The 23921-nt window shown below is 47.9% G+C and overlaps 7 protein-coding genes across 7 annotated transcripts; 3 read left to right on the forward strand and 4 right to left on the reverse strand.

Annotated features, from left to right (window-relative positions):
• Positions 1-1409: 1409 nt before the first annotated feature.
• Positions 1410-5054, reverse strand: ASPWEDRAFT_26251 (putative ARF GTPase activator (Csx2); the record flags this gene model as incomplete). Its single annotated transcript, XM_040832827.1, has 4 exons — positions 1410-2808; positions 2864-4698; positions 4779-4912; positions 4991-5054. 4 exons carry the CDS (start codon positions 5052-5054, stop codon positions 1410-1412), a joined length of 3432 nt encoding a protein of 1143 aa, XP_040690476.1.
• A 1465-nt stretch (positions 5055-6519) lies between these two features.
• ASPWEDRAFT_26252 (C2 domain protein) lies at positions 6520-8405 on the reverse strand (the record flags this gene model as incomplete). The annotated part of the gene is made up of 2 exons (XM_040832828.1): positions 6520-7531; positions 7609-8405. 2 exons carry the CDS (start codon positions 8403-8405, stop codon positions 6520-6522), a joined length of 1809 nt encoding a protein of 602 aa, XP_040690477.1.
• A 604-nt stretch (positions 8406-9009) lies between these two features.
• ASPWEDRAFT_38445 (DNA repair protein RAD16) lies at positions 9010-12904 on the reverse strand. The gene is made up of 10 exons (XM_040834881.1): positions 12736-12904; positions 11697-12631; positions 11313-11642; positions 11155-11263; positions 11031-11105; positions 10918-10976; positions 10641-10861; positions 10542-10588; positions 9612-10491; positions 9010-9552 (listed from the first exon to the last, which is right to left on the reverse strand). Exons 1-10 carry the CDS (start codon positions 12746-12748, stop codon positions 9321-9323), a joined length of 2901 nt encoding a protein of 966 aa, XP_040690478.1. The 5' UTR covers positions 12749-12904; the 3' UTR covers positions 9010-9320.
• Positions 12905-13377: 473 nt separating this feature from the next.
• Positions 13378-15307, forward strand: rad7 (DNA repair protein Rad7, protein; the record flags this gene model as incomplete). Its single annotated transcript, XM_040828015.1, has 4 exons — positions 13378-13434; positions 13488-14021; positions 14076-14241; positions 14295-15307. 4 exons carry the CDS (start codon positions 13378-13380, stop codon positions 15305-15307), a joined length of 1770 nt encoding a protein of 589 aa, XP_040690479.1.
• A 1784-nt stretch (positions 15308-17091) lies between these two features.
• Positions 17092-19993, forward strand: ASPWEDRAFT_26255 (uncharacterized protein; the record flags this gene model as incomplete). The annotated part of the gene is made up of 3 exons (XM_040832829.1): positions 17092-17330; positions 17390-17744; positions 17813-19993. 3 exons carry the CDS (start codon positions 17092-17094, stop codon positions 19991-19993), a joined length of 2775 nt encoding a protein of 924 aa, XP_040690480.1.
• A 420-nt stretch (positions 19994-20413) lies between these two features.
• On the reverse strand, positions 20414-21472 carry ASPWEDRAFT_170314 (nitronate monooxygenase; the record flags this gene model as incomplete). The annotated part of the gene is made up of 1 exon (XM_040830596.1): positions 20414-21472. One exon carries the CDS (start codon positions 21470-21472, stop codon positions 20414-20416), a length of 1059 nt encoding a protein of 352 aa, XP_040690481.1.
• Positions 21473-21875: 403 nt separating this feature from the next.
• Positions 21876-23705, forward strand: ASPWEDRAFT_38452 (DNA-directed RNA polymerase II core subunit RPB11). The gene is made up of 4 exons (XM_040834882.1): positions 21876-22267; positions 22900-22958; positions 23030-23139; positions 23239-23705. The coding sequence occupies exons 1-4, from the start codon at positions 22251-22253 to the stop codon at positions 23431-23433; spliced, it is 381 nt and encodes a 126-aa protein (XP_040690482.1). The 5' UTR covers positions 21876-22250; the 3' UTR covers positions 23434-23705.
• Positions 23706-23921: the final 216 nt, after the last annotated feature.

Raw genomic sequence — 23921 nt, forward strand, 5'->3', positions numbered from 1 at the left:
GGCCATTCTATGCCAATCACCGCTTCTGGTCGAATCCTCGGACCTGCTTATCATTGATCGTCGAATGCCTTTGCTGTCTCTTCGTTTTGGAAGTCAGGCAGCAATATAGCATCGAATGAAATAAATCGATGTTTATTTACTAGGCACTGAGTAGAATTAGCAGACACGGGTGCACATACAGCCAATTGACCACTTCTCATCATGCAATCTGTCCGTCGCCTTTGCTGATTGCTATACCGATGATGTCATCGCCCGTATGGCTCGAGCCTGCACGTGCCACTATGACGACGGTGGTTGTTCTGCGCCGGCACTTATTCGCCCTCTGCCCTCTCCAATCTCCATACCTTGGGTTCCCTCTATCCACTTCCCAATATCCTAGTCAGTCTCAGGCACAGACGCCATTCCCTTTGATTTGACCGTGCTCAGTCTTGTCCTTTCCACTGGCCCTCGCATTCTCCACTTCTCCCCATCAGCCACCACCTCCTCGGCCTCCACCGATTCTGCTTCCTTTTTCCTCATATACATAGTACAACTGTACTATGTAGTATATAGTACGGAGTAATTGACTCTCATCCCAACAATTTCCTCCAATTCTATTAGAGCAGTAAGAGAGACTCCATCATCCGCCCCTCCCCATTCATCTTTACCCCTTTTGATTCAATCATCTGCAAAGGAGTACCCATATGTAACCTTGTCACTTCGAATCACCCTCTCCCTCCGAGCATCGATCAGCTTACATCTCCACTGTCCGTGTCCGTCTTTGGAGATGGTTACGTGTCACTTTCTCTCATGATCCTTTCATGTTGAATTTTTTTCTGTTGTGACTGACTAACGGGGTTGGTTCGTCACTTAGTCAGCATTCTGCATAGACACAGTACAGTAGACGTCCAGGGGAGAGAGCTCGATCGTAGAGTTTCTGTATAGGATTGTTGAATCGCTTCATTGTGGTCATATTGGTTATCTTGAGAATAGCCTGCCTCTGCTCGATCAACTCCATATTCAACCATGCAAAACATGTCGTATCTTGTCTACAGTACAAGAGAATGAGAAAAGAAATTGAAAAAAGAAAAAAGAACGTCCACCAGAGCAAAAAATAAAAAACAATCATCAGAACATCAAGGGATAAAATGAAAGTCCTCAAGTCCTGGTATAAAATAATGCACAAACCCAACTCTCCTGTGTCATGTCATACAAGAGAGCTCCGGGAGTAGATATAGACAAAAGAAAAGAAAACATTAAAGGCATTACATTAAGCATGAAAACCCAACTCATGTATATCCCTCCCAAACCTGGATATGTGTGTGTGCGTGTATCACTTTCGATTATTCCGAGCCCCAACAACAATGTCATCATGTTCACGGAGCCTCATTAGATATAATAATTACTGATTATGGGCGGTTCTGTCGCCCTTATCGATCAATACCAAGAGAGGCGACCTTCCCCGCAAATCGGGCGCCGGCACTTCCTCTCTTATGCAATTTTTCCCGTTCCTTGTTGTCCAAGGAGCTCGGTGCGTTGGACAATGACCCGGGGTTGTCGTTCCCGGCTCCCCGGATTGAGGGGAGTGATCCTAATGTGTCCAATGTGGCTTTGCCCGACACTGGTGCTGCTGGCGGCGAGCCAAACGCTACCACTCTAGCCGTCCGCTGACTGAGGTACAACTGAGCTGCCGGCGAAAGAGGGATAGGCGGTGGTTGCGAAGGAATCTCGGCCCCGTTCTGCACAAGTAGTTCAGCAACCGGGAAAGGGATCGCCTTCACAGATGTGGCTGTAGTGGGTCGAGAGGGCAGGCTGGTTGGGGTCGATCCCGGTGATGCAGGATCCGCCGCTGCCAGAGCAAGGAAAATCGCGTGCGTGTTCCGAGAACGGTCAGTTACATTGACATTGGCTCGCAGCGCAATGCCGTAAAGAACGCCTTGGATGTCATTCTTCTTAATTGAGGCAAGAAGAGTTTCGTCGGATGTCCCGAAGCGTGACTGTGATGAAGGCAGTTGCTGCACATAGGCCCTTTCACTGTACTTGGCGCTGATGAATTTCAGCCGCTGCTCCCGAGTAGAGTTGGCTGATGGTTTCTGCGTTTGGTCTAGAGTGGCCTCCCAGATCATGTTGCTGACGCGGTTGCCAATCTGCAGCAGTATCTCGACAATATCGTTTGAGAAGGAGTTCACATCGAGTGTGAGAGACCGGATTTTAGATATGTGTGTTCCAAGGGACCGATGAATACCGCTGCACTCGATGCACAGCACAATCCCCAAGTTGATAGACACCCACTCGACTTTGGATGCTGATCCGCAATCTGCACACCAATTGTTACCCTGGTCCGCATCGCGAACGGCTTGAAGCAATTTGGACGGGTTTTCTTCGTAGTTGTTGCTATCATTGCGCACGTAGCTTGGCCGTGCACCAACTGTTGTCCGGCGGCTCACAGTATTGTTCGAGTTTGTGGAATGGGAGTGCTGGCCTGAATATGAAGAACTCTTCCCAGTCAACACAGAGCCAATATCGCGCCCAAACGAGGGGTTATCGTTCTTAGAGGATACTGGGGGCGGGGACATGCCTCGACCTTCCACAGCACTCTGCAAGGCATTATTGATAGCCCGGATCCAGTTACCCATATCGTCTTCCGATGTTGCCTGGTAAATTCGCTTGTACTGGGGCGTTATGACTTCAAAGCAGAACCGGCGCTCGGCATTTCGTGCCTCTCGCACAGACGCCATTCGTAAGTCGATGGGGTCCATATGTAAATCCAGCTTTTGTTTCCAATTGCTGTATTCCGAAAGTTTGCCTTGATCCAACACAATCCAGAATCTGCCAGGGGGGTTAGTTGTGCAGTATATGAGAGGAAGAGGGATTCTCAACTTACTTATGCCACGCCTGTTTATTGATCCCTTTCGGATCGATATGAGACCCCGGTCTCGAAAGTGCCCAGAGAAGTCCCTCTTTTCTTTGCTGGCCTGCAGCATTGTCAGAACCTAGGGAATCTCGCTCCTCAAGATCCCGGATGCCCTTGAAGCGGTTTTGAGCAGACGTACCAGTCGAACCTATGCTCGAGGTAACATTGGGCGCCCCACCCGATGTGTTGAGCCCTACGGGATTCGCCTGAGATGACAGGGAGGAACTGTTGCTAATAACGCTTCGTAGTTGGGATCCAGTGCTATCCGCGCGGCCCAGTTCGCTCTCGGGGTTTTGGTTTCCATTAGCATTTCCGGTCGTGGTTGACGGTGGGCCAGGATTGGATAGAGAATCAGGCTCGAGATAGGTATTGCTATTTTTCTCCAATGCTCTTCGCTTTTCTTCTCTCTCTGTCCTCAGAAACTGAAACTCCTTGTCGGCCTGGCTGACTTCATGTATGAGAGCGTCAAGTTGAGGGACCATTTCTTCAATCTTTTTGGATGCTGACAAAAAGCTCTTGGCCTGGGTATCCGCATATTTGGTCAAGTGAGACAGAACTTCCTGTTCTTTTCGGCCGCCATGGAGATCCTGCATGAACGAGGAATAATCGAAACGCCTTAACTCGAAATTTCTCCGCTTAGCCTGGTATTTGGAGTCACTTTCTGCCCGCTTTTTCTCTTTTAATGAGTCCTGTCGCTGTCCGAGATAGCGGCTGACATATGCATAGTAGTCCCTGCTCTCTTCATCAAATTCTTTCTTCTTGGCCTCGGCTTGTTTGATGTCATTATGGTAGAGTTTGACCAGGGGTTCAATAATGAGTTTCTGAAGCTGAACCGTATTCAGTTGCTCGTAACTCAAAATCTGCCGCGCGATTTTTTCGAAATAGTGGTCTAATGCTGGCTGGATTGCATTTGCATTTGACGTTGAGGCGTCGTTCAGTGCAGTGAGGAATGCCTCTACGGCATCATTGCAAGCCGCCTGGGCTTGTTGGGCAGCTTCGGCTTTCTTGAGCACTTTCTTGATTTTGCTGCGCATATTACCTGTTTTCTGCTCCAAAGCCTTCATCGTCGCGCGGAACAACGGTCCATCTTCAACCACACTCATGTCTTCTCCTGGTCGGGAATGTGGAAGATCAACTTTGACGGGAGGCGGGGGAGCGGAGGCTTGGTTATCGTTCACTTCTGGTGGCGTACTTGGGGGTATATGAGGGTTGGGCGGTGCGTCTACATCGCTGGAATGCGAAAGAACGGACTGTGAGGAGGGGATGCGATTGCGAACTGGGAAATTGATTTCCAAGTTGGGTGACAATATCTGCGGACTTGGAAGCAAACGAACGGTGTTATGTACCCAAAACGAAAAATGGGCGAGAGTGTTCAAGCGGTTCGTCCTTTGGTCATAATCCAAGAAACTGCAACTGTTGCGCCAACCGCCACCTCTATCCTCTATTGTCTTGGGGGGTTTCCATTTCCAGGACCAGTCAAATTGAACGGATGGGCTGCCTCCCGTTGAGTAGTCCCCGACCAACTGCACGTTCGAATTATTCTGTAGATTAGGGTTTGCATGGAACTCCCTGGTAATCAAATTATCCAGTTCCTTGGAGTTGGACGCATGCGCAAACGTGAGGCCTGTAAGTACGGTATCAGACACCTCTGGAAGAGAGGTTGAGACGCCATTGACCTTGGAACTCGCAACATTGCCGGTTTGAGTCTGTCTTAATATGAAGGTGAATTTAAAATTAAGTTCTTCCTCGTTGTTTAAACGTAATAGGAACGAGGGTACGGGCGCGGAGGACGAGAGATCGGGGTCCTGCGAAGCAAAAGAAAAAAGTCAGTAAACAGAACAGCACATATCGCCCATTTCCGAGGATAACCCGCTCAATCGCCCACCTGTATATACTCAATCGGACTATCATCACCACTGTCGCGCCTGGCTGTATATCTAGTGGCGGGAAATGAATTTGGAACAAGGTTCAATAACACCCGTTGTCTAGAATTGCTTATCGTAACGGAAGCGATCGTAACTATTACAGGGTGGAAGTTAGCACATCATTATCGGACAAATCGAAAGCAATCCCACGAGAAAAAAGAAGAAAACATACACCTTGCCTGGTCCTTGAAGAACAAGCTCCCGGAGTCATCTAGACGGCTTCCAATATTCCCCATGGTGCAGCTGCTGGTAAATAACTCAAGTCACCGCTCGAGAGGGAGTCCGGAGAGGTACCGGGCCAGTTGAAGGTAACCATCGACAGCCTGCGCGCGCACAGTCCGACGAAGGCTGGAATGGCGTCGAAGACCCGACGATAAAGAACGTGCAGCCCGGCAAATGAGCCGTCATCCAGCCAGGAATTCAGCTGTCTAACGTTGTCTCGCGGTCGGAATTTGGAAGAAGGGACGGTCGGAGAACAGGAGGGGGACTGTGGGAGAGGAAGTGATTGTTGTTATTTTTCCCCCTTTATCTTTCTTTTGCGTCTGGGCGTGTTAAGCTGTACCTGCAGAGAAAAAGCTAAGAAAGAAGAAGAAGAAGAAGACCAGGAACTAAAAGGAGGAAGGGGGGTGTGGTGTGCGTGAGTGGGCGAAGCTTCTCAGATGTAGCGAGTGATGTGATGGGGAGGAATGTTTGATGGGCGAAGCGCCTTGGACGGCGATTAGGATTAGTAGCAGATCTCGGGGGGCTTAGACTCCAAGGCACACTGTGCCGCGGGTTACCCCTCGATTCTTATATTATTTATTATTATTGTCATTTTCATCAAGGCATTTAAGTTGCTGAAAGGAAAAAAGAAATATATATTTATATTTGTTACATTAGTCTCGCATGTCTCAACCCATCCACGTTCTTTGGTCAGCAGCCCCATATCCCGAGACAAAGTAAAACACGATGTGATATATATCCAGACATACATCCCCAGGTCATAAACGACCACAATGTGGGCATTCCGCCCGTGGAAGGATCTATTATTATCATTTAACTAGTGGTTTAATTACTTTCTATTGCTTTATTACCATATATCTACGAGAGTTGATGCAACGGGTGATCCAGTTGCCTGCTGGTCATCGTATCTGGTCATCTGCCAGGACTTGGCATCAATTGTATCAAGGCACATTAAATTGAGAAAACGACAAGAAGAGTTTGATGTGATAGCACTGAATATTCGCTGCTCTCAAGGGATCCATGCTCAGAATCCCTGCGGATGAGCATTATGCATGAAGTAGCTGCTTCGCCGTTGTCTCCAGTCAGTCCAGTGTTACAGAGTATGCAAGGAATTTGGCGGCTAAATCTCACACAGCCACTGCAGACTAAGAAACCTGCAGCTGTAAGGCCGTGTGAGGTTTTTTTTTTTTTTTAAAAAAAAAGTAAAAAGTAGCATAAGAAAACCAAGTAATAATAATCATGATCATAATAATAATAACAATAGCTCCAAGTGATCATGATGGAGTTCTAGGGTATGTAAAAATGACCCTTGGATCTAGGGTTGTAGACCGGGGTAGTTAATTAGATCAGCAATGGCCGTGACTGAAAGGTATAAATAACTCGAAGAAGAAAGAGAGAAAGAAACAGAGAGTATAATCAGGATAAAGAACTATGAAAGTCCAACTTGTCAAAAACCCAAAATACGTATGCATTGGGGTTTCAATTTGATTGTTGGGGGTGGCTGGGCTCTTCGGCGCACTTGGATGAATTTGGGTCCTTAGAGGCTGGATGTTTTCTTGGATGCAGGTGGGTTTTCAAATTGCCGTGGTGCCCATCGTGGTGTCCATCTTGCGCCCACCTCATTACCTGACCTTTCACGTCGCGCATCTCATGTACCCTTTGAGCGAATTCTCCTCGATGTTTGGTCCTCCGGCCGCTCCGTTCATCAAGTTCTTCCTCATCGGAGCTGGAGATGGACAGAGAAAGAGAGGAGGTGCTGCTCTGCTGAAGATATGTCATTTGGCGGCCCTCACTCGTCTTACACTCTCTTTGCTCGTCTTTCAATGTTCCCATCCGTTCAGCATCCTCTTGAGAATCCAATGTGGTAACGTGGAGACCGGGAAGGTTTACCGCAATGAACTCCTTCAGCAAATGCAAATATTGACCATTAGGGCGATAAGTTCCGCTATCATTGTCGATAAAAAGTTCGTAATCAGAAGGGTCAGTGGAGGCTTCAGGCATTATATCCTCGGCAGGCTCCTCGACAGGAATCTCATTCTCCGACTGTTCTGTAACATGGGAACGGCGTCGATGACGGTGCTTGCGCCGACGAAGGAAAAACTCGCCAGAATATGCTATGTATATTGAGACATTACTATGCATCGTGTGCTTGCTCAGTAGGTCAATGCCAAACTCCTTGCCCGTCTCCGTGAAGCGGAACTGTCCATCAAGAGTCAGAACATAGGTGAATATCCGCCCGCCTTCGCCGTAATGAACAAATTCCAGGAATTTCTGAGTAAGTTCAACACAGGGGCAAGAAAATTGGCCGTCCAAGGTTGTTCGGTCAAAATTGTAGATCCGGTCATGCTGATGATGTAGGGCACGGTTGAGAATCCGCCCCCGCAAACTCTTCGAGGTGAACATTCCCGCCACGAATGGTTTGAACTCGACATAACGATGGTAGAGCTTTGCCGGAACGGGTCCTGTCAGCTGTATCTGAATGGCTTGGAAACTAAGACAGGGAAAGATGTGAGCATCGGCATGGAAATCGCAAACATATGGTCCCAGGGGGAAATGAAGAGAACATACTTGTAACGGCTCACTGCCTTTTTGCCATTTTGAGTCTGGATCTCATCTTTCGTCCCGGCCAGTCGACCGATCAGAGGCGAAAAGTGTTTGAACCAGTAGTTGGGCCCAAGAGTGTACATGCGTCCACCCTCATTACCGGGGGTCTTCCCCAGACATTCAACACTGACAATAATATACGCGCCGGGATCGTGACGTCGCGAGGCTAAGGCAGCGAGGTTCCCAAAGACATAGACGCGCTTGCTAGCCTTTCGCTTCTTGACTTTGAACCGCTGCTCTTTAATCCCAGGCCAGCCTTCCGAAATCGAACCGACCTCCACATATGCATTTCCCAGCCTATCATCATGGTCCGCTGCGTCCTCGTCATACACGCAGCATTTCAGCTCGAACCCGGAGGCTGGGACGTTGGCGACAATCCACTCGCTGTTCCATGTCGGGTTCGTGTCTTTGCGCACCGTTGGCGTTCGAAAGCACAGCTCCGGGTTCTGTTTGTGCCGTTTTGGGAGGTCGACTAGCAGCTGTGCCCACACATATGGGTCCGAGGAAAATGTGCCAAAGTCAGCAACTGGAAGATTGTCGCCTCGGTGAAAGGAAAATTTGAGGGTGTACCCAGGCGGCGCGTGGGGAATCGGAGTGGTGTCGAAACCCCCCGCGGGCTGGTCGTCGCTCTCTGCAGCGACCTTCATGCTAGTGACTGCGCGATGATGAAGCTCCTCCGTTTTGTCGACCAATTTTGGACCATACTTGTTGACATTATGTCGGGGTCGCGCCTGCGGCTGATTATTTTCTTCATGGTCCATCTTCTTCCCCAATAATCAAATTTATTGTTGCTGCCTGCGACAGGATCGATCGGACTCCGAGAGATGCAGGATAGTGGAGCCCTGTGGTGTCATCACAAGACCACGTACAGCCGTGGTTGTATGTATGTATGTATGATGTAGTAAGTAGTACAGAAGGAGGGGAAAGTTGGAAAGGGGGAAGATATCAAAAGAGGGAAGATCACAATAATCATATCCACCCGTAAGGCGACCTTCAGGGATCGCCTTCTCGCCCCCATCTGTCCGTCTTTTATTATTATTATTATTATTATTATATATATATATATTAAAAAAAATAGAAAATAAAAAATAAAAAATTCTGGCCGTGCACGGAACTGGAAGGCGTTCCTCGGCTCCTGGTAGGGCTGGCGAAACAAGGCCAAGCTTTGCCAATGACGATCGATGGGATTCTTGTTCATGATGAATTCTGGAATTCTGGAAGATGTAATGGAATGTAAGACGGATCAATGTAATGTTTGAAGGAGGAGAAATGGGCCGATTACTCGGTTTTTCGCATGGCATAGTTTAAATGGCTAAAGTTGGTTTGCTACAAGCAGTCAAGCTTCATTTGCGCTCTAATAGCTATGTCTGTTTATTAAATAGGTCTTTGGATGGTCATTATCATATTTTTCTTTTCTTTCTTGTTTTTTGCCCCTTCCCTTTCTCTCGCATTTATTCTATTTCATGGCCAACGGTATTGGCTTGAGTGGACCCATACCGGCTTGCATGGAACAAAATGAGCAAAAGTAATTCATATCATGTCGTCCCAGGCAATTCGCCGTGGAAAATTGATCTTTCTGACCGGATCGTATGAAACAGCTTGAGCCTGCAAGTGGTAGTTACTAATGTACAAGGGTAGCGCCTGATCCTCGAGGGTTCTGGCTTCCCATATTGTAATCACGATCCCCGGAACAAGAATTGCATGTCTTCGGGAGTAAGCTTCTCCAGTGCTTCTCCTTGGTCCTTGTTGATCGTGCCGTTGATCAGATTGGCCTTCTTTTCTTGGAGAAGAACGATACGAGATTCCACCGAATCCTCAATACATAACCGGGTGATGACGCAGGGTCTTCGTTGACCGATACGATGGCATCGATCGGCACTCTGCCATTCCGCGGCGGGATTCCACCACCTAGCGATGATCGTTAGCATAGGAAATAGAGCTACTTGACTATCTAGGAAGAAACTCACGGATCAACGATAAATACCCGGGATGCCTCAGTCAGGTTTAGAGCGACACCTCCGGCTTTGAGGGACACAAGGAAAACTTCGACATCCACATTCTTCATGAAATAGTCAATTGACTTCTGACGCTGCGCTGGTGTCATGGTGCCGTCAAGCATGACAGTGTTGAAGCCAGCTCGGCGCAGACGCCACTCGACGAGCTGGAGCATTGATGTGAACTGAGAGAAAACGATTGATTTGTGAGTTTGTTTCTTGCTTCGCAGTTTGTACAGCTCGTAGACAAGCATCTCAATTTTCGTTGAGGATGTCCAATCTTCCATCCGAATACGGTTGATGATCGAGTTCTTTTTGATGTGCTCTTCCTCCTGCTCGATATCCGGTTGTTCAAAATCGATCGAAAGAGGAATATGGCATCGTGGACAATCAACGACGGAGTCAGCATCAAATGACCGTATATAGTCTTTGGCGCATCGGCGACAGAATTCATGGTGGCAACGAGATCGAATGGCTTCCTCGGCAGGTTCATCGCAAATACTGCAGACGAGAACATTTTGTCCGTTTTCGGCATGTTTCTTCAAAATGAGATCTGGATGATTTGCAACTTGGCGCATCTGCATGATAAGACCGAAAATGTTGGCATAGTTGTTCAACATGACTCCTCGGCTCACGTATGTATCGAATTGTCTTGAAGAGTTAGTCATAATGCTCCTGGAGAAATCACGTTCAATTTCGCCAAAAAATTCATTATGCAAAATAACCCGTTTTGGTGGAAGTTCCATTGAGGCAGTGTGATCGCGCTTCACCCGCCTGAGCATGATCCTATCTGTTACAAGACGCAACTTGGATAATGCCTCCTTTCGAGCCTCGGTATTATTTCTTTCAGTGACTAGCAGGACTTAGAAAGAGCGTGTGTGGTAAAGCTGTGCGTAAACCTACTAGGATTAAGGATCTCCTGGTTGAAGACAGAAACGTGACTGAACCCGCTGCAGAAACCATTAGATCAAGCATTCAAAGGCAATTTCCAAAGCATCTTACCTGTGTTTGCAAGAAGTGCATCGTTTCTCTGCATCTTGGGACCAGTGAAGTTGTTGACACTTGCACTGCTTACAGAAGTAGCAAGCAAATGGACGAACCTCCAAGAAGCGCAAAAGAGAGAAGAACTCTCCAATACGGTTTTGTACAGGCGTCCCAGAAAGACACCACTTATAGGTAGATTTCAGAGCAAAACAAGCACGTGCAACACTTGTAGTGCGTTGCTGGTAATGTCAGCAAAGCTGATTAAGAACCAAACAAAAATTCAAGAAGTCCGTACTTTGATACTATGTGCTTCGTCGAGAATGAGCCGATGGTAGTGAATGGAGTGGATAACACCTTGTCGAAGTTAATATGTACTAGACTTGGTATGTATTGACACCATGTACTCACTGTCTTCTTTCACAATCCCATCGTTGCGATTCCACCCTTTCCATTCCTTCCGATGCAATGACTCGAGGCCAGAATCTAAACCGGAAGTTAGGACAACCCACACGATCCCAGTGATTTAACTTACAGGATATCATTATCACATCATAGGAATTTAGATCTTTTTTCGTAAGATGTTTGACTTTGGAATTTGAATTGTGATAAACGAGAACCTTTAGTTGGCCATTTGTATATTCCTGAAAACCATTAGAATCGTGTCGATTACAATGCACTTGATTTAAAAACCTGGATCTCAGATTGCCATTGCATTAGAGCAACTGGAGGTACGATGACAAGTGACGGTTTTCCAACAGGATAATCGGACATGAGCAGAGAGACAGCCTGAATAGTCTTGCCCATACCCATCTCATCACCCAGCAGACCACCCTTGTAGTGTGTTTGTTCTTGCCGCACCATCCAATCCAAACCCTCCAGCTGGAATGGCTTCAACTGTCTCGATATACCTGCAGGCTGTTCTGCTGGCACCGGTGTGATTGGAGGGGTGTTCCTCAAATCATCCCACATCTTGATGATAGTTGGATGCTGCTTTTCAAGCTTCTGTCGCTCTTTGAATGCCTGTGAAACAATATTAATAATAGTGTCTATGGGCATAAAAGAGCTCATGCTTACACGATAGCTCATCCATGTATTCCCAGAAGTTACCCTACTAAATTCAGAAAGCCGGGAGGCTTGTGTCCGTCCTCGTCCTCGACCTCTCCCACCTCGCCCACGTCCACTAGCATTGTTTCCGGCTCTGGACCTGCGAGAGATGAGTGTTTCGTCCTCAACGGCCGAAGCCGAGTCTTTGGAGCTGCTAGACTCAGAGTCACTTTGATAGTCATCTTCAAATTCCTCATCAAGGGCGTTTTGATCATCATTATCCAGAGAGGCAATGTTTCCCGCTGACCGAAGGGAGTTTCTAGTCTTGCGAGGTGGCTGCCATTGCTGGAAGTCATCATCATTATCCACATCCAGATCGGAAAGCATACTCTCATCATCGGTAGAGTCTTCGACACCAATTTCATCAAGACCTCTACCAGTCAAAGTTTTCTGTCTCTTTGGGAGGGGCTTTTGATATTCTTTGAGCTGAAGGTCACGGGCTAAAGCAGCATCCGAATTCTCAGCGGTAGAGCTGTCGACCGATATTGCAGCAGCAGACCTTTTGACACCTCGTGTGCTGTTGAGTGACATTGTGCTTGAGCGTAGTTCTCGGGCACGAGCAGCAGCATTGACTCTTTTTTTGGGGTTGCCAACGTCGGACTCAGCAGGAGTAACAGCAACACTAGTTGCCGGGGTATTGGATCCGTTCGATCCATTTCTCGACACATCCTCAATCGAAGCGGAAGAGGAGGGTGACTCTTTCTTTATCGGAATGGCAACTTCCAAAGATCGTAAGCTGCAGCCTGGAAGAGATCCGACAGTGTTTAGATCGCTCATCTCCTCGTCGTTATCTGCTCCCTGGACATTATCCTTTCTAGTGTTGACAACGGAAGACTGGGCTAGTCTCATGGAGGTGCGTCTGGCCGGAGGGTTATTCGAAGGCATTTCTACCGACTGAGGGGTATCTGTATGTAGAAAGTCCATTAATATCGAGGCAATTTAAAAAAAAAAGAAAAGAAAAGAAATAAAATGACTGGGAAGGGAGGCCGAGCAACGACTCAAAGCTTACCAGGACGGGACATGGCTGCCCTCGCTGTAGATGTTCTTCTCACCATGACTATTGTATATTCCCCTTCCGACTTATGATTCCACCAAGTGAATGTAGGATGGTTTGCCGGACATTGACCTGCGACTGTTCTGCGTGCAGTTTGATGGACGCTATGTAGATCACGGTGGCGTTGAAAGTACGAGGGTGTGCGGGTATCGGAAAAAGGAGCTGAGGCAACAAGTTTGGAAAAGGAGGAAAACTCTTCATTCACCAGGGCAGCTGCCTAATCCCTCCCGCCCTGAAAAAAATTAAATTATATACCAGACCACAAATCTGAGGCGATTTGTCCTCCCTTTCCCCGAACGAGAGACGTCTTTGTTATCGCAGTCCCCAGAACACGAAGCGATAAGCCGAGCGCCGAGTCGCGTTAAGTGGAACGCGAAATCATCACGGATCCTGTGACTTCAGACTACCTTCTTGACCTCGAATTTACAACCCAGGTTTGAGCTTCTATCCCATCAACCAAGCCTGAGGCGGCTTAATTCGGCAGGATGTAAGCGGGTGATGATTGAGTCATTGGGAACTATGGTGTTAACTGCTACAGGACACGGACAAGAAACCAAATCAGGGGACCGTATGCTTATTCCCAAACAAGTACGAGATATGAACCTTGAACTGACAGGAAATTACAGGCACTCAGCATTAACTGATTTTCTGGCCGTAAGCCTCTTCACTTTTGGTATTGAAAATCCTTCCTAATACCCATTGTCTAGTCCAACAACATATCCGCTGCCCAGATCCAAGAAGATCACCAACGACGTCTCAGAGAGGCCGAGCAACAGGCGGCTACTGAAGGGGCCGGAAATACTGCTGAAGAAGAATACGAAGATGATACCAATGAGACACCAGAGCAAAAGAAAAAGCGCAAGCGACAGGAGACGGTCGCACTGGCGAAAATCAAGCAGAGCAAGGAGTTTGCCCGCCGCAAATCGAGGCGTGTCGGAGAGCCCGATGACGATGAAGATCACATTGCCAGAGAGATGATGCATGAAAAATCTCGACCGATGCCAGGTCAACTAGAGAACTGCGAGGTTTGCAGCAAGCGCTTTACGGTTACACCTTATAGCAAAACGGGCCCGAACGGGGGACTTCTCTGCGCCAAGTGCTCGAAGGAAGTGGCAGATGGCGAAAAGAAAAACAAAGCTAAGAAGCGTGGACCGAGGACTGGCCGCCGTCAGAACCAAAGCAATTTGCTCGATGGGATTGCTCAACATGGTGCTCTGAGTCTAGTTGAATTGTGTACTAGAGTAAACCTACCATTCCCTACCAAATTAGCGGACTGACATGCTAACTTTTTGCAGAAAGTTGCAGACAACATCAACGATATCGAAGAATTCGGAGACTTGCCGTCGTCGTTGCTACATCGTCTCAGTCAGATCTTGTCCAAGAGACGCGTTCTGACCCCAAGGACTCTGAACTTGTTTCTTCGCCCCGATTTGAGATCCATTGACATCTATGACTGTGGGAGTATGTGCGAAATAAATTATTGCAGCTATTTAGTATGCTAACTAAACGTACAGAGCTCGAAACTGATGATTTTCAGAAGATATTCGCTTTCATGCCTTCACTGACGCACGTCAATCTCCGCTTTGCCGGACAGATGAAAGACAAGGTCTTTGAATACATGGTGGATCGCGACTTGAAGATCAAGCATCTACAATTGGATGCTGCTAACCTTGTATCCGACGCCTCCTGGAAACAGCTATTTCAGAAAGTCGAATCACAGTTGGAGAGTCTCAAGTTATCTAATCTTGATTTTTCATTTGATGACAACACCGTTGAGGAGATGTGCAAATATTGCTCGGGGCTTCAACGACTTAAACTAAAGCAATGCTGGAAAACAGGCGACAACTCCCTTCGGGCCATCTCGACCTTGAACTCGCTAGAACACCTGTCTTTGAATTTTGTTCAAGAAACGAACGGCGACAACCTTGTCGAAATCATTGCACGCCTTGGTCCAAATCTGCGAACATTGTCATTGGAAGGTTTTTGCGACGCCGATGACCGCCTTTTGGAAAATATTCATCATCAATGCCGTTCCCTATCTAAACTGCGATTGTCGGACAATGCTGTGTGCAGTGATAGGGGATTTGTCGGTCTTTTCCAAGGTTGGCTCAACTCTCCCCTGGAATATGTGGACCTCTCATCAACCCGAGATGTGGATAACTCAAACCCGGATGGACCAACCGATGCAATCGGGCTTGCATCGCAAGGATTTATAGCTCTGATGAACCACTCTGGCTCTAAGATACATACATTAAAAATCCCATCTTGCCGTCACATATCTCACGACGCGTTTGAGGAAGTATTCTCCGAGGGGAAGAGCTACCCCCACTTGAAGGAGCTGGATGTGTCCTTCCAAACGGTCATGGACGACTATCTGGTTGGGTGTATCTTTCGATGTTGTCCAGCGATTAAGAAACTGGTGGCCTTTGCATGCTTCAATGTGCGGGGGGTCCGGGTTCCTATGGGAGTGGCATTAATCGGAGGCTTGAAAGCACAGGATCCGATGATTGTCGAAGGTGAATTCTAGGAACCGCACAATTGAAACGAGGCCGACTCATTCGCCGAGCTTAATGATAACTATTTCCTCCCCATCTCTGAGCAGGAATGATGATTTATGAAATAATAGATTTGATCTTAATGATCGCCTTTACAGGTACTAGTGATGCTAGTTAAAAGCAGCCTAGAAAGAAGAATTGTAATCATATGATCTAAAATCCAATGGTGTGTCAGACGATGTACATTGCTAAATAACTAGTGAAAGATTATCACCTGTCTTCCAATACAATAGCTCCACCCATCATCACCGCCTATCGACTACTACAATAGCAGAGGACGCAGTATTCCGATGATAAAGAATTCAGAAACACAGCTTCGTCAAGATTGAAGAAAGGTTTGTTCTGTAAATCAAACGAGATGGAATAACAACCCCAAGTCGCACACACAGCCGATTCCTACCAAACTCCAATCTGTCCTGATCTCCCGAAACTCCAATGGTTAGTGCATCTCACTTTTAGTGTTTCGGGCTTCGGGCCATCACTAGCGCCTCTGACCCAAAAGGTTTTGCACCAGTCTGTGGGTTAGTATTTGTATTAGTATGTATTATTATTGAGCTACCGATCAAGGGAGAAAAAAAAAGAAAAGAAAAGAAGAAAGGAGATTGATGAAACAAACTGGGAACATGCTAGCCTTACCGGTTGAAAATGATGATGATGGGATGATGCGATGTAGTGGTGTTTCACTGCGCAAATGATCAGACTCGCCTGTCTCAGCAGTGCCTCTGATAGCGAAGGGCCACTGGGAGCTCCTGATTCGCCCGACTAAGAATAACCCCTGGCCCCTCCATTGAGTGAGTCGCTTTTCAGCTTTGCTCCAAACAGGTCGATTTTTATCATTCTTGAGTCTTTCTTTTTTCCATCTCTTTTTCTCCTCTTTCGCCCCTCTCTATCTATCATCTCTCTGTCCCTCTTTCTCTTCCTTCTCACCTCCATTCTATCTCACTGATAACCTGTCCTGCTGGTCGGCTATATTTGGCATTTTATTGATCGTTGCTGCACATCCAAAACTAGCGCCCTTAAAAGCTCCACTTTCCTCCACATCCAAAAGTGACCGGGTCGGTTTGTTGATTGTTCTACTGCTTCTAAGGTACGTTCGATACTGGATACTGCGGCGACTTGTCAAGTATCATTTTTCTCTTTTTTTTTTCTCTCGTTTTTTGCTCTCGGCTTTTCGTCGCCTCTTTTTTTTTTTTTTTTTTCCACGCTCAATCTACTGCTCTGTCATCAAACCGAAATTTCTGTCCTTGGTCATATCTGACTCCAACAAAGTGGCTCTTTTTGGCCCGCCCATTCATCCCATACACATAGACTTCCCTCTGGCCGAGGCACTGAATGGTTCTGATCAGACGCTATCGGCTGCTCCGTGTACCAGAAGATTCCCTCTGGCTAGCTCGCTCGCTCACATTCTCCTACCAACCTTTTCCCCTAATAATTCAAATTTGATCCAATTCCCATCTGCAAATTTCAATCATACATCTGTGACGGTCTGATTCTCATTCTTCGGCGTCGCCTTGACACAAAAAAGCCCCACCTCGGAATTCAACTGCTTTGGAACTGGTCCAGACTCCAATCCTCCGTACCGGTCCAAAACATAACTTCCTCTCCGAGCCTAGCCACAGGCACTTGTTTATGAGAAACGAGTAGTACGACCGAAAAGGAAATAAATTGGGCGGCGACATACTGCAGGTGCTGGTATAGCTTGTCGGTCTCTTCCGTGAAAAAGTGGTTCCGGGTTTACCAGTCAGGTTCAGCTCAGATGCCAATAAAGCTGCCCAAAGGCTTTACCCGGCGGAAATCGTCTGGGAATGTGTTAGATGAGGTTGAAAATCCTCCTCAGTCTTCTTTCCGTGTCTTTGACCGCACGTCGGGAGACAGGAAATCTTTCAGTGATGTCAATCTAATAAGGAGATCGATGACTGAAGGGCACCCATACTCGCCTACGGAGGATTCGGACAACATTTTTGCTCCATCGGAAAAGCCACAGTCCAAAAATCGGTATGGTCATACTCCCCCGCAGTGTCTGGCTTCGCATGGAAGCAACTGACATGTCACAGTGGTGGTGACGAGAATTCACCGTCAGTACGATTCAGCACCTCCTCAGACGCACCGAGACAAGGCGACGCCCAATCGACGCATTCGAGAAATTTGCACGATATACCGATTCCCCCACTCACTGGTGCTTTACGAGCAGCAACTCGAACGTTCTCCCTGGGTGGAAGACTGTCCAGGACGTCGACGAACACTCCACCGCCTCAGAAATCAGCAGCCAACTCAAAGAACAGTCCTATGGAAGCGAGCACCGCGAGCACTCCAACTCCCCCCAAGCTGTTGGATGCAGATTTGAACCTGGGGAAAATAGACAACGATTTTCAAAATATGCTGAACGATTTCGGGCAGCGAGAAAACATGGTACGGCAGATACTGATGGCTGCATTCATTGTTAACCCCTCTAGGTCATTGCTGACAACAAATTATAGCATGCGCCCTCCACACCAGACGACTCAACCATGAGTTTTCGAAAAGATGACAAGGCATCACGGCCGGCACCTATTAATACCGACCGGTCCAGGGAAGTGGAGCCTTCACCGTATTCCTGGGATAGTCGCCATTCAGAAGAAGGATTGCTTAATACATACGACTCGATGCCGACAGCTACCACCGCCCATCGTTCTCTAGAGAAACCCAAGATTGGGAACGATCGAGGATTGAGAAGAAGCGTTATGTACTCGGGAAAACGAGCATCCACAACCTTTGAAGACGACGATTCTAAATTGATTATGGAGTCCCTGTATTCGAAGGGTGGCTCCCAGTTACACTTGGCATTGGACCACGACGCCTCGGACGCAGAAAACGAGACCCCTCTCTTCGGAAATGGGAAATTGTCGGCCCCAGGCCATTCTGACCGCCGTGTGCCCGTTCCCATACGGGCTCACAAGTCACCTGGTCCAACCGAGTTACGACCAGACCCTTCAATTGCAGCACACGCTAGATTAGCTGCACGGTACGAACAGAGTCTGCCGAAGACCAATTCATCAAATAAAATCATGACACCTTCTCAATTTGAACACTATAGACAACAACAAGAATTGAGGCGGTCGAACAGCAATGCATCGAAGAGTGAAGACTCCGCGGAAAGTGAATTCGATGAGGAAGATGAGACGGAGAAGAACCGCGAAGCTGAAAGACAGAGGCGGAAACAAGAAGCCCATTTGTCGGTGTACAGACAACAGATGATGAAGGTGACTGGACAAAAATCTCCAGCGCCCTCGCTTCGTCCAGAAATGGACCGGGCCAGCAGTAGCACGCCTAATCTGACAACCCGCTCATCCAATCCCGAATATCATGTTGAAAGTGGAAAGAGCAGCGATGGAGGAGACGAAGATGAAGAGATCCCATTGGGTATCTTGGCAGCACATGGGTTCCCGAACAGGAACCGCCCCCCAACCCGCCTGACCTCTTCCACCTCTATTCCGAATCTCCGGGCCTCATACCAGCCGTACGTATCGTCCCCGGGTTCCGGTGGATCTGCAGAGAATGACATGGGTAACCGCGGCAGCTTGCCTGCATTTGCGCGGAACTTACCGCGGGACCCCTACTATGGCGCTAGTTTAGTCAACCCCTCCAACCGAGAACCTCTGGCTCTGGGTGCAGGCGCCGGAGGCGGAGGTGGGGGTGGAACTGGATCAGTGCACGGAGCTCCAGCGTCTTCATTGCCACCTGGGGGACTAGTGGGAGTCATCGCTACGGAAGAGCGGGCCAGGGCGATGAGGAGAGGCAGCCCAAACACTCAGGCGGTCTACGACTATCAAGGAGCCATGCCTGGTGTGGCTCCCCATGGCAGCGGCAACGGTATTCCCAGACCTTACACAATGATGAATCTAAACCCTCCGAACACACCAAGTCCCCAGCCAGCATTATCCGCCACCGAGCACGCACAAATACAACTGTCGCAACAGATGGCGCATATGATGCAGATGCAGATGCAATGGATGCAGCAAATAGTTCAAATCCAGGGCGGACAGGGCCCACCCCAACCACATATGCCAAAAGCTTTCCCCACTGGACTGGCAGCCAATACCAACTCGAGACCAGCATCCATGCCTTCCGCTGCAGTATTCAACAATACCCCTGGCGGTCATTATGGTGACCAGAGAACGCTCAGCATGCTTGATCCGAACGCTTCTTCCCGATTGAATGGGGCCCCCATGCCATACCTTTCCGCGGGTGATAACCGGCCGGGAACACCAGCCGGACAGGGCTATGCTCCATCCATCGCACCATCTGAGCGAAGTAACGTTGGAATGGCGCCTCGGTACCGGCCTGTTTCGACGCTACACGCAGAGCAGGGACATTCTTTTACTCCATCCATGTCAGGGCCATGGAACGACGAAAATCAGAAACCGACCATCTCAGTTGTTTCACCGTCTCCATCACATCTGTCAAAGACACCGCCAATGTCAACTGGGGCGGCTCGTCCGATTTCCAGTGGTGGAAGGTCAACGATGGTTGGCAAGCAAAAAAACCGTGCCGTGTCGGATGACGAAGATGACGATGAGGCTTGGGCTGAGATGATGAAGAGACGAGAGAAGAAAAAAAATGACTGGAAAACCAAAAAGGAAACATCCAACTTTGGAGATCTGTTGAATGTGGTGCATTGACAGAATCAGTAGGGGGTGGGGTGTTCTTTTTATATCGCCTTGGTTTTTTTAAGCCTTTCGTGACGTGGGATTTGTATTTCGCATTGACATTTTGGATATCATTTGTTCTTGAAGTTTCACCCTCGTTTTTTACATTTTTTGACACGGAAGTCGCATTCGCATTACGATAATAATCTTATTGGGACTGGGATGCAGAATGGTGTTTGGGTGTTTGATGATATGTGATTATACTTAATTTGGGCTGTTAATTTTCTGTATTAAAGTCACTGGCATGTTATCATTATGCTCAGTGTTCAAATAATATACACGGCCTTTTGGCCGCCATATATTTCTTTGTGACATATTTGCACCTTATAGTATGTTTATTAACAGGGATATATTTTGTGCAAGATGTGGACTTATTCAATGTTTTATTCCACATCAAGACATTTCCATAATGACCTTATTTGCTTCCAGAAGAACCCCCTCAATAATAGCTGCTGCAGACAAATTTTCCTTGACCAATCCGACACCTGTTCCGGCATATGTCGTCAGTCTGCCACTGGGTCCCCATCCGGAGTCCCCCTTTGTCAGCTCTTCCTCATACCGTCGTTTATTTTCCTCGTCACTCAACCCCCTTTCTACCGCGTCAACATAGCTATCATTGATGACCCCACGCCCATCATATCGAGTTGGCCAGCCACCAATTCCCCTCACCCGATCGTAGACCGTGGACCGAACAGTGCTGATGCCGCCATCGGAAACGCGCAAAATCTCCGCCTGATAGCCACGAGCAATATTCGCCTCCAAGGAAGCAAGGAAACGAGTGCCCATAACTACACCTTCAGACCCCAAGGCAAGAGACGCAGCAACGCCCCGTCCATCAACAATTCCACCAGCCGCCAGAATGGGAATACGACGATGGTGTAACGCGTCTCGCACCTCAGGTACCAAGGTGAGAACAGAGGCTGAGCGGGCTAACCCGTGTCCACCAGCATCTGAGCCCTGGACGACGAGTACGTCCGGATCCAGCGCCTTGGTCACAGTGGTGGCTTCGGCCACAGAGCCAACCTGTACCCAAATCTGGGTCTTACCCGACGTCACAGTCCGCACTCGCTCTACCCACGACACCAGATCATCGGGCTGGGACTCGGGGCCAAAGAGCCACACAGCACATGGCTTGTATTTCTCAACAGCAGCCACTGACAGTGAGAGGTCGGCTCCCCAGATCAAAAACCCAACACCAACAGGGAGAATGCCCAGGTCATCGGAAAATTTGTGCATAGGAGATCCTGATTGCTCTCTTACGAGGCGGGCGGTTTCTTCCAGATTGAGCTCGAGGTTCGAAACGTCGAATCCGGCAGCCAGGAAGCCAAGTCCTCCGGCAGATGAAACAGACACTGCGAGTGAGGGCATGGCAATGTTGAGCATTGGGGCAGATGCTATAAAGGGGCTCTTGGTCCAGGGATAGGCAGAGCGCAAGATAGACTTGAGTGACATGGCTGTTCTTATGGCACTCGAGCCAGTCATTGACTTTTAGTGCTTTTGTTGGGTGGGAGAAACTGCTCCAAGAGGAGGTGCAGGTTTATATATAGTAGACTTTCAAATATATTGGCACGATGTGATGTCTCTGGAGATTAAGTGGGGGATAGTCATGACTGAAGGTTCAGGGACTATTTATTGTGTCAACACCCCAGTAAAAAAGTATTGATCACGCTCTCAAACAGCATCCATGCCTTGTTCACTGTTCCTGCCTTGGATATAATGTTATTCCACTCTGCCTCGGGTATTGCCGGAGTTAAGATAGACAGCCACCTGTGATTGTCACGTGCCACAAAGTCACGGGATAGGAAGACCCTCATGGCGATAAAGCAACTGATAGACTGATATGGAATTTATCTCCAGCTCACACCTGCAGTCTTCCAGGAGAAAAACAAAAACCACCATCTTATCCTTCATTTCTCCAGCTTTATCTCTTCCTTTCATTGTGTCTATTTCCTTTGGCTGTTCAGTCATTGCAAAAGTTTTCTTTCTGGTGTTTTCTTGATCGTTCTTGATATCCTCTTTCGTTAGCATCTGATTTCTGGATAAAGAGTTGCGTCGTTGAAGAAAAGTGTTTGTTTGCTATTGCAACCGTTGTCTCTCTTATTAATACACGCCAATTTGGTCTCGATATTGTCCTCACCGTCTCCTTGTTTGTGGAGGCTTTCTTGGATATCAAACATACCAGCTTGGACAAAAAACAGACTTGCAAGAACGACTCCCTTATCTTGTCAAAATGAACGCGCCTGATCGGTAAGGATTACATTTCTTTGAATTCTCTATATTGAGAAGTGCTTTTTCATTGTGTGAGTCGCCAGAGCCAAAAGCGATGGGGGGCTGCCTTCTTCCCAAGAGGAAATGGGGGGTTCTTGCCCTCTGGGATGCCTGGGGTGGAATCACTGAGCTGGTCTTGCTGTGTCCTGTTTGGGAAGGGCCTCCAACACTTGGGCTTCCATTCGCTTCCTGGAATTTGCTATTCACTTTTCCCTGTTTAAACAGTGTCCATCATTTGCTTCTGTTCAAGTCGTCTTTTGGCCGGCTGCTTTTCATACTACCAAGCTATAGCATGTCTTTTTTCTCTTACAATATTCCCATACCCATACCCATCCCTATTTCCACTCAACCATTGCCCTATTCGGCTCAAAATGGACTCCGATTCCAACAACAAGGAGTTCATCGTCCCCACCGAAATGGCGTATGCCCGCTGGAGGAACCCAAATGGTGGCTCTCGCCATGGTTGCCAGTCTACCATCAACGTTGCGCATGATCAGCAGCCCAGGTTCGCTTGTTTGATGTTTACTTGCAGCTTTAATGATATTTCCTGCGTGTTTTGAGATATGATTTTCTGGAAACTCAACTTGTTGACTGTCTTTAAACGATTACAGCTATGAATCTTTCGTCCTTGCCAATGGTGAGAGCAAAGTTGAAGTGGAAGTCGACACCCGTAAGTGTCTTTTGCTCCAAAGTACTAGTCATTAATGTTTTTCTAAGGCATATTCTTTCCAACTCTTCTAGGTATCCCTTCCTCTGCTATCTTTACCTTTAACAAAGAAGACCACACGCTTGGCAACCTGATCCGCTCTCGTCTCCTCCACAGCTCTCACGTCCTTTTTGCGGGATACAAGGTACGCCTTCTCTATGATATAATTTCTTTTTGTGCCTCCATGCCCTCTAGTTGCTCTGTCAAAGATCTTAATTGGATATCTCTAACATGATACCTCTAGGTGCCCCACCCTCTGGTCCCCAAGTTTGAACTCCGTGTTCAAACCGACGGAGAGGTCACACCTAAGGACGCTGTCATTAGTGCCTGCCACGACCTGGTCAAGGACCTGGGTATTCTCTCCCGTGAATTTACCAAGGAGTATGAGCTGCGCAAGATGGTAGGAGCTTCTCAGCAGAATGGCACCATGGATGGATAGATGGCAGCTGCCTTATCGACGGACGTGAGCTGGTGCGTGCCTGCTGAATGTTTCTTCATTTCGAATCTGCGCAGCTGGCTATGCGACTTTGTTACTATGCTCATACCCCCCTTTTCATTTTGTTTCATCTTTTACGAGGTCTACGTCTTTAATTTTCCAATCTTCCAATCTCAGTCTCCTGTGCAAAGTGGCTTTGACACAGAGCAACGGTGATGATACAGATGGTTCTCTTGCATGTATGCAGCTACGTGACCTGCCACATCTGGCTTTAATGTTAGGGGCTTAATCCTGTGCATTGCATTTTCTAGTAATTTGACAGTAACCGTCAATTGTGGCATAGTTAACTACCTACCCAGCATTGCAGTATGCTGACTAACCATAGATTGGGGGGCAAAGCAGCTTCCGTTTAGGTTTAGCGCGACCGCTCTCCGCGTCGTCCCTGAGTTCTGCCAGCGTCACTGGCTCCTCCTGATTCCCCCCCATAATCC

This window comes from Aspergillus wentii (genome assembly GCF_001890725.1).
Source record: "Aspergillus wentii DTO 134E9 unplaced genomic scaffold ASPWEscaffold_3, whole genome shotgun sequence".
In the NCBI taxonomy this organism is placed as follows: domain Eukaryota; kingdom Fungi; phylum Ascomycota; class Eurotiomycetes; order Eurotiales; family Aspergillaceae; genus Aspergillus; species Aspergillus wentii.